The sequence below is a fragment of the Monodon monoceros genome, unplaced genomic scaffold (assembly GCF_005190385.1).
Source record: "Monodon monoceros isolate NGI ecotype Baffin Bay Population unplaced genomic scaffold, NGI_Narwhal_1 Super_Scaffold_4, whole genome shotgun sequence".
NCBI classification, from domain to species: domain Eukaryota; kingdom Metazoa; phylum Chordata; class Mammalia; order Artiodactyla; family Monodontidae; genus Monodon; species Monodon monoceros.
The window spans coordinates 24,332,683-24,347,604 of NW_021703781.1; the positions used below are offsets into that span (position 1 = coordinate 24,332,683).

The following is a 14,922-nucleotide window of genomic DNA, read 5'->3' on the forward strand; positions in this document are numbered from 1 at the left end:
AGTAGCATGCTTATGATCATCAGTATTATTATTATTTTTATCAGAAGTCTGTGCTATCTTTTTTTTCAATTTATTTTATTGAAGTATAGTTGATTTACAATGTTGTGTTAATTTCTACTGTATAGCAAAGTGACTCGGTTATACATATATATATATATATATATATATATATATATATACACACACACATTCTTTTAAAAAATTTTGTTTTGGAGCTTAGCTGCTTAACAATGTCCTATTAGTTTCTTCTGCACAGCAACTTGAATCAGCTATACATATACATATATACCCTCTTTTTCTGGTTTTCCTTCGCGTTTAGGTCACTACAGAGCATTGAGTAGAGTTCCCTGTGCTATACAGTTATGTTCTCATTAGTTATCTCTTTATTATACATAGTATCAATAGTGTATATATGTCAATCCTAATATCCCATTTCATCTCACCCCACCCCCGCTGGGTATCCATACGTTTGTTTTCTATGTCTTTATTTCTGCTTTGCAAATAAGATCATCTATACCATTTTTCTAGATTCCACATACATGTGTTAACATATGATATTTGTTTTTCTCTTTCTGACTTATTTTACTCTGTATGACAGTCTCTAGGTCCATCCACATCTCTGCAAATGACCCAATTTCATTCCTTTTAATGGCTGAGTAATATTCTATTGTGTATATGTACCACATCTTCTTTATCCATTCCTCTGTTGATGGATATTTAGGTTGTTTCCATGTCCTGGCTATTGTAAATAGTGCTGCAATGAATATTGGGGTGCATGTGTCTTTTTGAATTGTGGTTTTCTCGAGTATATGCCTGGGAGTGGGATTGTTGGGTCATATGGTAGTTCTATTTTTAGTTTTTTAAGGACCCTCCATACTGTTCTCCATAGTGGCTGTATCAATTTACATTTCCACCAACAGTGCAAAAGGGTTCCCTTTTCTCCACCCTCTCTCCAGCATTTATTGTTGTAGATTTTTTGATGATGGCCATGCTGACTGGTGTGAGGTGATACCTCACTGTTTTGATTTGCATTTCTCTAATATGATGAGCATCTTTTCATGTGTTTGTTGGCCATCTGTATGTCTTCTTTGGAGAAATGTCTATTTAGGTCTTCCACCCATTTTTTGATTGGGTTGTTTTTTTGATATTGTGTGCTATCTTTTAATAGACTTTAAATTTTCATGTTCGATCATTTTCATATGATACCTTTTCTGTGCATACTACCATTCTGAGGTATGGTCTAATACTAAACTAGGATTAAAAGACTAGTATTTAGTCATTGCTTTCCCTACCACATTAGTGTTTGAAATCTTCTCCACTCTCTTGTATTTTACTTTTCTTCTCAGAAACAAAACAGATATATAGATAGCTTTCATATTATTGTCAAGAATTATCAATTGTTTATAAAGTATTTAATAATATGTGATATGAGAGTGGAAAGAATTACTTAGAATTTAAATTCTCCTATATACTATCAGCACAAGTATTAAAAATTCTTTATAAGTATATGGTATATTGCTTTCTGCTTTTTCCATAAGGTTAGCCTTCCAAGAAATTCTGAACTACATTCCAGTGACATTCATCTTTATTTAAAAGTTTTCTTTAATAAAAATACTTCCATTTTAAAATGAATATAAATACATGATCAAATTGTAGAAAATATCGAAAAGGAAAAGGCTTATGTCTAAAATGCTGATGGGCTGTTAATGCGCTTCTTCTGTTCATTTTTGTTAAATTCTAACGAAAAATACTGAACATGTTGAATACCTTTTTATGTTCTGATAATCTCTTTGAACAGTAAATATAAGAACATCCCTTATTATATTTTGGTTTTAATAAACTACAAATGTTCATTTCTTACATTTTGTGTTCTTTCGACTTTATCTTAATTTGCTACCTATATTTTCAATGTCATTTTCATACATTTGTTTATTCATTCACTCTATTTTAATTGTATCATCATAAGCTGCCAGAATTCCTTCCTAGAATAGTACAGCATATAAACAATTATAATATGAACTATATTATATTTTGTCCAATGATAATCATTATAATTTAATCATTCCACTATTTTTGAATATTTTGTTTTAAACTTTATTATATCTTATGGTAATATGTTCAGCTCTTACATATAGCATTATTTATGATTTGGATTACTTCCTTAGGGTAGAGTCCTAGAAATGGATTTTTATGATAATAGTATATAAAAATTTTTGTGATTCTTGATGTGTATTGCTAAATTACCTTCCAAAAGAGTTCTGTCACTAACACTGTATGGTTATATCAGCTTTTTCACATCTGTAGTAATGCTGAGTATTAATAGTTTATACTCAACCAATTTAATGTGCAGAAATCTGTTTACATGTTTTTGATTACTAGTGAACAAAGCTGATTCTTTTTCAACATTTATCATTTTTATTTATTGTTCATTTTTCCATTTATATGAGCCATAATAGTTTCTTTTTCTCATATGAGAATATTAAAATAGTATTTTAAAAATATTGAATCAATAAATTCATTAAAAATAAATGTTAAAATATATAAAATGATAATTAAAATATTAAAAAAATCTTTTGGGTAAAGATAGCCATTTTTCATATTTGTTAAACAGGTTTTATCCTTTATATTTCTAGTTTTTAATTTGTTTGATTTTGCTTTTATTTAGAAATGCTTTAAATATTTTTGTTATCAAATTTGTTGTTCCTATTCTTTGCTTCTGTCAACTGCAAACTCTCATGCAGAAGTTTGATAAGCACTGAATCCAGTTTTCTCTGGCATTTTATTTAAGTAACGTTGCTCTGGAATTTTTTAGCATCATAAAAGCTGCATACTTTATGAATTTGAGCTTCATAAATCCTACCAGATTGCTGGTAGGAAAATGTATCAGCTACTGTTCTTTCAATTGTGTTTTTGTTTGTTTGTTTTTGGCTGCATTGGGTCTTAATTTCTGAACTCGGGTTTTCTCTAGTTGCGGCGAGCGGGGGCTCTTCTTCGTTGCGGTGCGGGAGCTCTTCTTCGTTGCGGTGCATGGGCTTCTCCTTGTGATGGCTTCTCTTGTTGCAGAGCACAGGCTCTAGGCACACGGGCTTAAGTAGTTGCAGCACGTGGGCTCTAGAGTGCAGGCTCATTAGTTGTGGCGCATGGGCTTAGTTGCTCCACGGCATGTGGGATTTTCCCGGACCAGGGAACAAACCTGTGTCCCGTGCATTGGCAGGTGGATTCTTAACCACTGTGCCAACAAGGAAGTCCCAGTTGTGTTTTTTGATTGAGGTGTTTGATATGCCAACTCCATTCCGACAGAGAAGCTCAACCAAATGGAGAAAGTAAGAATGTATCTATAAAGTACTAAAATTGCCACACATCTCTCCCTATAGAAAAAATCACGTACTGGAAATATATAGAAGTTCCCTGCAAATTGTAAAGATATCACAAACTCTGTCATCACTAAACAACTTAGAAAATAAGGTTTTTATATAATTGATTATATCCCTGCAAAGCTGTAATCATGGTTTTGAGGCTTATTAATGTTTTAGCCTGAACTTTTTTGTTCTTTCATTAAGTATACACAGTCCTTCATCTTTTCCTAGCATTTTCCACTGTGTACACTGATGGTTTTGACACAGATAATGTGGACCATTCATACACAAACCAGAGATTTTGTATCAACTAGAAAAGTGTGTAGAGAAAATGTGCCAAATCCATGCAAGAGATTAAAGAAAATAAATTTTTCCTCAATGCAGTTAGTTCTGTTAACAGAAAATTTTCTGGGTTTGATAATCAACTACTTAGGAGTTCCTTTTCTTTTTTATATGATTTTTCTTCTCTCCTGTATTTCCTAACACCATCGAACTGATAATCCGAAGTAGAAGTCTCAGAATTGTTTTCCCTCTGCCACATCTTTCACCTCCAGTTATTTATCACATCTGATGTCTTAAACTTCAGAAATGATTCCTTAGCTTGATCACTTCCAGGTAGCCCCTTAACTGAGCATCTGATATTAGGTATGAACTTTTCCAGAGGTTGGCGATCTGCCTCTTTTTATTCTACCCTGTCCTCAGAAGAGTGCTATCATCATTTAAAAAAAAAAAAATCTGCCTTTCACACTATTAGTAAACAGATGTTAAAAATTCCTAGTTGCCTACTGAAGAATGTCTAAACTGATTAGCCTGGCACAGAGTTTTGTCAGTTTTTACTATTTTACCTACATTACCTGTAACTTATTTTCTGAATATGTTTTTGTTTTACCCCTACCGTTGAATATTTTTTCTCCCTTATTTGTCAAATTATTGTTCAACTGTTAAACTTTCCCTGCCTCTTTCATTCAGAAACACTTACTTCTCTGCTCTGTGTTTTGTTCTGTATATAGTTCTATTTATATAATTGTATGGAAAGTTGCTCTTTTCTTCCATTATAAGATGAAGTAGATTTTAAAATGTTTTTATTAGAAAACAATTTATATGCTTATTACACAATCAAAACAAATGTATATAAGATCCATAATTGCTTGTACTTTGGAGTGAACCACTGTTAACACCTTGGTTGTAGTCTTCCAGGTCCTTTTTACTACACATGTATATTGGATAATTTTGTTTGCAGTATACATATATATATTGCACTTTCCTTGGATTATATTGTGCATATGTTTTGGTTACTTAATATTTCTAAATTGAAATATATGAATATCTATCAGTAGTATAAGTCTACAACATTTAAAAATATTTAACTCTTTAGTAGAAGCAATGCATACACACAGTAAAAATAAATCAAAGTGAAAAATTAAGCATTTTTCTCTAAGACTTCCAGTTTTCTGAAATGGACTTACCCTATCATTCATCAGAATTCATCAGGATTTATTAGGCCAAAATTTGGAATAAGACTAATTTGCCCATTGATTCTCACTGCTATTTATTCTCTGTGCATATTATGCTGGAGGTTCTAGTGTCTGCACTAAGGCAGGAAAAGAGGAGAAAACATTTTTTTCCTTATTCACAAATTATGACTATATATGTATGGCAAAAACAGAAGAATCATTGCTATTAATTAGAGATGTTGGCAACTTGATTGGATAAAAAAAATTGATGTAAAGACTATATTTCTAAGTACCAGCAACAAATAAAAATTAGGTTTAAACAAATATCATTTACAGTACTGTTAAAATGTAGGAAGTATGAAGTCGTGACTATAAGAGATGAACAGGATTTATGGCACGAATTATGAAACTAATAGGTGTTAAAGACCTAAATAACTATACTGTGGTATATACCGTAATCATGGATTGGACAGTTGTTCGGGGCGGGGGCTTGCTTCATGGATCTTAGTTGTGCACCATGTCGGCTACAAGTGGACAATTTAATATTGGAAAGATATCACTTTTCCTTGTGTGTGTGTGTGTGTGTGTGTGTGTGTGTATAATTGCAATCCTGGTCAAAATTCTGACAAGTTATTTTTTGGAAATGGACATCTAGTTGTGCATTTATGTGGAGGTCCAAGAGGGCCAAGAATAGTCAGAGCACTCATGAAGAACATGAAGAGAGCACTTGTCCTTCCATTAAGACTGATAAAACAATAATATCTAAACAGAAATGGAATTTTTGCAGGGGTAGGCATATAGATCAATGAGTCAGAATAAAGAACCCCCCCCTCCTTCTCTCTCTCTCTCTCTCTCTCTATACACACACACACACACACACACACACAGTTGTCTGTCTGTCAGTTTTTGGTAGTGGTGATGGTCATGGTAGTTACACAAGCGCTGAATTTCAAAATACTATTTTAAAATTGTATATTTCAGGTACCTTTAAGAAATTTATAAAAATTAAAACTGAACTAAAAATGAAGAAACAATTTTAAAAAACCTTCCCTTCTTCTCCACTCCATACAGGGGCAAACACTAACAGGTTTTTTTTTTTTAATTAAAAAAAATCAATTAATTTATTTTTGGCTGTGTTTGGGTCTTCATTGCTGTGTGTGGGCTTTCTCTAGTTGCAGCGAGCAGGGGCTACTCTTCATTGGAGTGTGCAGGCTTCTCACTGCAGTGGCTTCTCTTGTTGCAGAACACGGGCTCTAGGCGCGGGGGCTCAGTAGTTGTGGCTCGCGGGCTTAGTTGCTTCGCGGCATGTGGGATCTTCCCGGAGCAGGGCTCAAATCAGTGTCCCCTGAATTGGCAGGCGGATTCTTAACCACTGTGCCACCAGGGAAGTCCAACAGTTTGTTTTTAATAGTTTACTGTTATAAATATAAATAATGTAGTTATGCCCCATTTTTTGAATTAACAGTTACTTATCTATTGACTCATCTGAAAGCTGAAGAATATAGTGCACGTATACTGTTATTTCCCCTTTTTCTGCCTCATTGTCTTACTTATGTTATTTTAGACATTTTAATTTTTCTACTGACTTATTTATTTACTTATTTATTTTAAAGCTTAGGGAAAGTCAAGAGACTTCTTTGCAACAGGATGGAAATTTTATTTTATTTATTTATTTAAAATAAATAAATAATTTTTGGTTCCGTTGGGTCTTCATTGCACACGGGCTTTCTCTAGTTGTGTCAAGTGGGGGCTACTCTTCCTTGTGGTGTGCAGGCTTCTCATTGCGCTGGTTTCTCTTGTTGCAGAGCACAGGCTCTATGTGCACGGGCTTCAGTAGTTGTGGCACACGGGCTCAGTAGTTGTGGCGCATGGGCTTACTTGCTCTGCAGCATGTGGGCTCTTCCCAGACCAGGGATCGAACCCATGTCCCCTGCATTGGCAGGCGGATTCTTAACCACTGCGCCACCAGGGGAGTCCCGTGACTTTATGACTTTAAACAGTTTACTTAAAGTCTCTTTTTAAAAAGTTGGTCATTAACACGAGATACTTGTGGACTCTTTTCAAATGAAGGAATGAGAATAAGAAAACTTTTCATCTCTCCGTTCTTCCATCTTCAAAACGTCAGTGTTATAGATGATGGTTTTACATTCTGTTTTATAAGTATAATTAAATGTTACATATTTTATCTCTGCATAGATCCAAAAGTTGAAAACCAAACAAAACATCATTACTGAATAACTAGGTAGATATTTTTCTCTGTAGAACAAAGAAGTGTGATTGAATCAACTCTTAGAAGAGAAAATACAATCCTTTGTTATTAAAATTTGGACTATGTAGGGGAGAATTTTACATGAAAAAAATATAATAGACCCTCATTTAAATTTCTTTCAAAATACTTACACTTTTCCAAAGTCATACACAGTTGCCACTTTTTCTGTTTTTTTTCAAACCCCATGCAATTTTTTTTCTTCCTCCCTTTCTCCTTTCCTTTCTTTCTTTCTTTCTTGGCCGCGCTGCAGGGCTTGTGGGATCTTAGTTTCTTAGTTCCCCGACCAGAGATTGAACCCGGGCCCTCAGCAGTGAAAGCACCAAGTCATAACCCTTGGACCATCAGGGAATTCCCCCTTATGTTTCTTTCTGATTTATACACCAGCATAGAATATAGCAGTTCTTTGTCTTTTAGCTTCCTGTATTAAGTCTGATGTTATTCTGATTCTTATTCCTTTTTATGTAGTGTGTTATTTTTCACCCCAGAAGCTTTTAAGGTTTTCTCTTAATATGAGAGTTCTGAAATTTAACAAGGTATGTCCAAGTGTGGATTCCAGTCCCTACTCCCGAGTGTAATTGCTTGGTGTTTAGAGATATTTGAATATTATATATATATATTTTTTTTCTCTTTTGACGACTTCTTTTTTTCCTAGTGTTTCTTTCTTACCTTTTATTATCTCTGTTCTCCTTTTCTGTCATTCATGTTAAATGGATCTTGGACCATCTAATTCATTCTCTGTTCCTTTTAAGTTTTCTTTCATACTTTTCATCTCTTACATTTTTGATCCAATTTCTGGGTATTTTTCTTAATTTCAGTTTCGTTCTCTTAATCTTTTTAAAATCTGTGTCCATTTTAATTGCTTAGGTCATTGATTCAACTATTAATTTAAAAAATTCAATGGTGGTAAAGTTAATTTATAGCAGCTCTCTTATTCTCTAATTGTTCTTTTGTCATATAACTAGGCAGGTAGGTTTCCCCGAATTGTCTCTGAGAAAAAACTAGGCAGAAAGTGAAAAACAGTGTGAGAGTTCCTCAAAAAGTTAGACTTAGGGTTACCATTTGACCCAGTAGTTCTACTCCTACGTATATACCCAACAGAAATGAAAATGTTATATCTACACAAAACCTTGTGCATGAATGTTCATAGCAGCATTATTCCCAATAGCCAAAAGATGAAAGCAACCCAAGTGTCCATTGTTGGATGAAGGGATAAACAAAATATGGTATATCTATAATGGAATGTTATTCAACAATAAAGAGGAATAAAGTACTTATATATGCTGTAGCATATATGAATCATGATAACATTATGCTAAGTGAAAGAATCCAGTCAACAATGCCATACACATATGTATTATTCCATTTATGTAAAATGTCCAGAATAAGTAGAAATACAGAAGATAGAAAGTAAATTAGTGTTTGTTTAGGTCGGGGGAAGATGATGTAAGATTGGGTTTTGATAGCTAAAGGGTATGGAATTTCTTTTTGAGTTAATGAAAATATTCTAAAATTGATAGTGATGATGGTTACAGAAGTGTAAATATATTTTAAATGATCAGATTGTAGACTTCATATGGTTGAATTGTATGATATGTGAATTATATCTCAATAAAGCTGTTATCAAAAAAAAAGAAAAAGGCAGGCGAGGAATCCACACAGTTGCTAGATAAAAGAGGACTTTTTCATGACAGATTAGAGCATTTAAACAGATCTGACTCTTGTGGGTAAGGTAGGAGTGGTTGGGCAGCTACCCTCGTGTACCAAATATAGTATTTAAAGAAATTGCTCTTGCTGTTATGTCTCCTGTCACGGCTTTGTCAATTCTGTTACATTAGCTTTCTGTTAAATTAGAATTTGTTATTTCTCAAATTCGTTGTCTGTGCGTGGCATCTTTCCTTGATTTGTGGTGCTGTTATACTTTTGTTCATTTTCATATATAAAAAACATACTTTTTGACATTCAGTCAGATTTGGAAGGGGAAGCAAGCATATGCTTCCTCTTCCATCTTGAAATGTGAGGTTCTATAATTTTTATACCCCTTGAACGAATTTTAGAGATAATATTAATAAGCAAAATTTTGGTTTCTGTAGAAAACTCTTAGTTGACTGGAATGAGGAGAAATACACTGATTTCTATGTGTTTGTAATTAACAAGTAATTCTGAGACTGCAGTTCTGAATTTGACTAACCAGTGAGTTGTATGTGACCTTTGTTGGACAGTCTGCTCAAATACTTTATGCCTCACTTTCCTTGTTTGTTAAATAAAGGCATTCTGTTTATCCCTTTTAGTTTTAAAATTGATCATGTTTACAGTTGACCCTTGAACAACACAGGTTGAACTGTGTTGGATCCACTTAATAAGTGGATTTTTTTTTTCAATAAATATAGTTTACGGGTCTTTAAGTGTGGGGAAAAGTTTGTGTTTGGTTAGAGATCACAGTATGTGGAATCAAAAGAACTAGGGTTTGAGTCCTGACTTTATCCAAACTGCTTTAGCATTCTGCCCTTGGGTGAGTCATTTATCAATTCCTTTATTTTTGAGGCAGAGATAACTGTCCCCGGGTTTTTCCACAGAGGGGTGGGGGATTGGTGTGTTGACACCCTTCTTCCCTTTCTATCCTGCCTGAACAACTCGCAGTGGAAGACCTTCACATAACTTTTACAGTCTGCCTTCAGTGTCCGTGGTTTTACATCCATGGATTCAGCTAACTGTGGATTGTGTTGTACTGAAGTATGCAGGTATTTATTGAAAAAAAAATTGAAAAATATAGGAGCTAATAGTACCCACCTCATAAAGTTGTGAGCATTTTAAAAAATGATGATTTGGATAAAATGTTTAAAACAATAACTTTTGGCACACATAATAAATATTATGTAAATGTGAGCTGTGGAACCTCACCCTAAAACATCAGAGGGTTCTGAAATCCTGTAAGTCTTAGAAAAACTGAATAATAGTCAAACAGGTTTCTTTGTTTCAGATATCTCAGTGCCTTTAATATGCTGATATGCACTATGAAAATTCAAGATGGAAATAGAGTACACACATTTCCTACGCTTATTTGGTCACATAATCCTTTTTCTCTAGACCGTCTTGCAAAGCTAGTGTTCTTTTTATTTATTTTTTATTTTTTGTGGTACGCGGGCCTCTCACTGTTGTGGCCTCTCCCGCTGCGGAGCACAGGCTCTGGACACGCAGGCTCAGCAGCCGTGGCTCACGGGCCCAGCCACTCCGTGGCATGTGGGATCTTCCCGGACCTGGGCACGAACCTGCGTCCCCTGCATCGGCAGGCAGACTCTCAACCACTGTGCCGCCAGGGAAGCCCACTAGTGTTCTTTTTAAACCGTAATAGTCTAGAACCATATTGGTCCAGTAAGGTAGCGGCTAGCCTTGAGGTTATAGATACTCAAATTTAAGTTAATAAAGTTAAATAAAATTTAAAATTTTATTTAAAATAAAACTCATCAGTCACACTAGCCACCTTTCAAGCATTCAATGGCCACGTGTGGCTAGTGGCTGTCAAACTGGACGCACAGATACAGAACATTCCCACTGGAGTCAGAAAGTTCTGTTGGATGGTGCTGGTAGAATTTGATAACAAAAACTAAGTAAACAAGAGTATATAGTTGGTTTACTGTAATTTTAGTAGCTATAATAAATTTAGGCCCATCTAGTTCTTCCCGAAATATTATAGTTATTTGATTCTTAGTCACTGGAAGAAATTAATGATGATGGAACGCAGAAGACTATAACTTAAGGAAAGTTCTTGAGAAAGTGAGAAAGGATGGTGTTGCTGTAGCAACAACAAACTGGGTGGCCTACATCAGAAATTTATTCTCTCAGTATTCTTGGGAGGCAGAAGTCTGAAATCAAGGTGATAGCATGGTTGCACTCCTTGTGACCAGCCTAGGGGAGAATCCTTCCTTGCCTCTTCCAGCTTTTGGTGGGTGTTGGCATTCCTTGGCTTCCTTGGCATATGGCCATATCACTCCAATCTCTGTCTCCATCTTCAGCTGGTCTTCTCCTCTCTGTCTTCTCTTTTGTCCGTTGTAAGAAGACCTGGCATTGGATTTAGGGTTCACCTGGGTAATTCAGGAGGGAGAATCTTACCTGAAGATCCTGAACTTAATTATGTCTGCAAAGACCCTTTTTTCAATTAAGATTACATTCACAGGTTCTGGGGGGACATATCTTTTTGGAGAAATTGGCTTTTGAAAGTGGAATAGCCTCAAACGAACATGGCAGTTGATCACTGTATGTTTACTTTGTCTATTCATTCTTCCTCTCTCCTCCAATCTCTCATATCACTCTTAGTTGTTACATAGTTCAGAAAGTAATTAGAAGAGAACATTTCCTAAACTACCGCAACTAGCCACCTATCTGCATCTGGGACTGTGTACTTTGTTTTCTCTCCTGTTAGTATTAGGTGAATATTATTAGTGGTATACAAATACTGCTGTTAACATTTTGGCAGGTTTGCTAATTGTGTTTATTGGCATCTCAGGGTTTTATAGATGGGATCTGAAGGCAATTGGAAGTATGGAAGTGGGTATAATAACTGTGTTTTTCCTACTCCTAATGTAACCATTTCTGTATTTATCTCTTTTTATATTTTGAAGTTCTGTGAAATGTTTAATTTGAGTAAAAAGATCTACTTCCATACTTAAAAATTTAAAGTTTTGAAAATACTTTCCAAGACTGGCATCTTTTTTGAATACTCTATTCACATCCCAATCTCTCTCTTCTTTGACTGATCTTCTGTAGCACTTGCTGTCTACGTTGCATACATTTTGTTGGCTGATAACTTGGTATTTTAAATTTTTCTTTTTCATGTGTATTCATCCTTTTGTCCCTCCAAGGTCGTAAATCCTTTGAAATTAAAGTGTATACGTATGCCCTTTGGTTATCTCCGACAGCATCTAACATGTTAGAGACATGTAGTAGGGAAAATTGACTTATGATCTGGATTATTAAAATGCTATGTAGTTTGAGACTTATTAGAATCAGTATCCATAGCCCGTTGTCTGGGTATGTGTAATTCTAGGGGTTTATATGGATCATCTTGTATGAAAAGTTTTATGTATAGTTAGTATATGTATTTTCCTGAAGAGAAGTTCTCTAGCTTTTATCAGATGCCAAAGTAATGAAGTATCAAATGTTTAGTTCATCTCTCTCTGTCCCTATATTTGGCAGATACAGAAATTGTGTCACTAAGCAACTTTCCTAGAATCATACAACCCAATGTAATTTCCCAATTCTTTACGTTATAAAGTAATAGCCTTTATGATATCTAAAACTTTTAGAACTTACTAGAATATACATTTGTAAGGATTTTAGAGTTCAGTACTTAATATAGGAAGATATGCATTGCTTATAAATAATAATTTATGAAGTTATTTTTACCTTCTGTTTAGTTTAATGGCTAATTATGGTCAGCCTATATATTTTAAATTCTTATAGTTGTACACTTGTGGAAAAAATTTCTTAAGTATGGAAATTTAGCAAAGTTGTTTTTTATACAACATTTTAATTCATTTATTCAACATAATTATGTAGTTCAAAAAGTTTCACTAAATGTGATTTAACGAACTTCTAATCAGAAAAATTTGCATTGTGACAACTGACAAATGCTAACTTACTTTTTTCTACTGTGATTTCCTTTTAGGTTTGATGAACTTGTAAAAAAATTCAAAGTTGAATATCATGCTGGTGGCTCTACCCAGAATTCAATTAAAGTGGCCCAGGTTGGTTAATTATTTTAAAGGTGATAAAGAAATGGATTCAGAATGATTCTAGACTTTTGGTCATTGTGCATAATAATTCCAATCTATATTTTGTTGCTATAGAATATTTCTGTTGGTTTTGAATGTTTATTATTCATTTACATTTCTTCTTAATTTCCTGTGGAATCCTTTGATTATTATTTTATATTTCATGTTATTGATTTGTAGAAATTCTGCATATTTTATAGATAGTATTCTTTTTTATTCTATAAATTTGAAGTATTCCTTATTTGTCATTTGTACTTTAACTCTGCTTATCATGTCTTTTACTTTTCCAAAGTTCTTAGTTTTTTTTAATATAGTTAAACTTTATGGCTTCTGCATTTCATATAATACTTAGAATGGAATTCTTACAACAAGATACTATAAGTTTTCTTGTTGTATATATAAATACATATATACCTATATATCTACATAGTTGTATGTATGTATGTGTAAATTTATGTATCTGTGTCTATATCTCTATATACGTCTTCCAGAGGGTAATTGGATAAACTCATTTTGACGTATACTCTACAAGTTACCAGGGTGACCTAATTTTAAGTGGGAGCGTTAGTGTTCTATTTAAAGTTCCAATTATGAAGGACATGAAAAAGCTTTACAAACTTCTGGTTCTTGCCTCTACGATTTGTAAACTAGCTCAAAATCCCACTAACTGCAGTCAAAGGTCAACTCTGATGGACTCAGGTCATTTTGATTTTTTTATTGATTAATGCTTTCCCTTTGAATTGTAATTATGGGCCAGAGAAGTGGAAAATTGACAAACAAAGGTTGAACAATTTCTGGTTTTTTAAACTAACTTTTATTAGATTTAGACTTACACTGTATAATTATCCTGCATACTTCCAAAGCTCAAACTTAATCATAGTATTAAAATATTGTAGGTTGTAAAATATTATGTGTAGTGGCCTGAGGAGATGAGGTCTTTGTATTTGTCAGCTGATTTTGTTTGTTTGTTTGTTTAACATTCCGCTGGTCACTTTGTGAGCTCAGGTTAATGGAAAAAAGACAGTTTACTTCTGTATTAGTTTTCTCAGGCTGCCGTAACAAAATACCACTGACTGGTTAGCTTCAACAACATAAATTTATTTTATTACAGTTTTGGAGGCTGATGCCATCTAAGATGAAGGTGCTGTCAGGTTTGGTTTCTTGTGAGGCCTCCTTCCTGGCTTGTAGATGGCTGCCTTCTCACTGTGTCTTCATGTGGAGGTGGGATAGTAGGGGGAGCGTTCGGTTCTCCAGGAACCAAGTCAACTATATCTTAGTCTTGGATTTTCCAGCCTCCAAAAAAATTTTTTTTGTTGTTCAAGCCATGCAGTCTATAATATTTTGTTATGGCAGCCTGGGCAGACTAAGACAAGTTATATACCCAAAACAATTGAAAGCAGGGTGTGGAAGACATACATGTAAACCCATGTTCATAGCAGCATTATATTCACAATAGCTAAAATGTGGAAGCAACCCAAATGTCCTTCAGTGAATGAATGGATAAACAAAATGTGATATATGCACACAATGGTATATTTTTCAACCTTAAAAAATAAGGAAATTCTACCACATACTACAATATGGGTGAATCTTGAGCATATATACTAAGTGAAATAACCCAGTCACAGAAGGACTAATGATGATGATTCCAGTTATATGAGGTACCTAGGTTAGTCAAATTCATAGAGATGGGAAGTAGAATGGTGGTTGCCAGGAGTTGTGGGAGGGGGAAATGAAGAGTTATTGCTTAATGGGCATAGCGTTTCAGTTTTACAAGATGAAAAGAGTTGTAGAGATAAATAGTGGTGATCGTTGTACAACAATGCAAATGTACTGTATGCTTTAAAATGATTAAAAAGGTAAATTTTGTATATATCTGTTTTACTACATTTAAAAAATAAATCGAAAATAGATTCTAGGAATGCTTCAAAAGGGAGTGATATCAACTTGATTCAAGTTACGGATTTCATTTGTTTATTCAATAATCATTGAGGCGACATAATAAGTCAAAAGCATGGGCTTGCTCTTGGGGCCATGGGAGTCCATTAGAACTGGGTTTGAGTTCAAGCTTTGTC

General features: G+C 34.2%; 1 protein-coding gene across 8 annotated transcripts in view; it reads left to right on the forward strand.

The window, feature by feature from the left end:
• ADK (adenosine kinase) overlaps positions 1 to 14,922 on the forward strand; it is a 488,464-nt gene that overhangs the window by 168,022 nt on the left and 305,520 nt on the right. For all 8 annotated transcript variants that reach the window (XM_029245237.1, XM_029245240.1, XM_029245239.1 and 5 more), the window contains one exon: positions 12,742 to 12,820. In XM_029245237.1, coding sequence (XP_029101070.1) covers positions 12,742 to 12,820 — 79 coding nt within the window. The remainder of the gene's footprint in view (positions 1 to 12,741; positions 12,821 to 14,922) is intronic.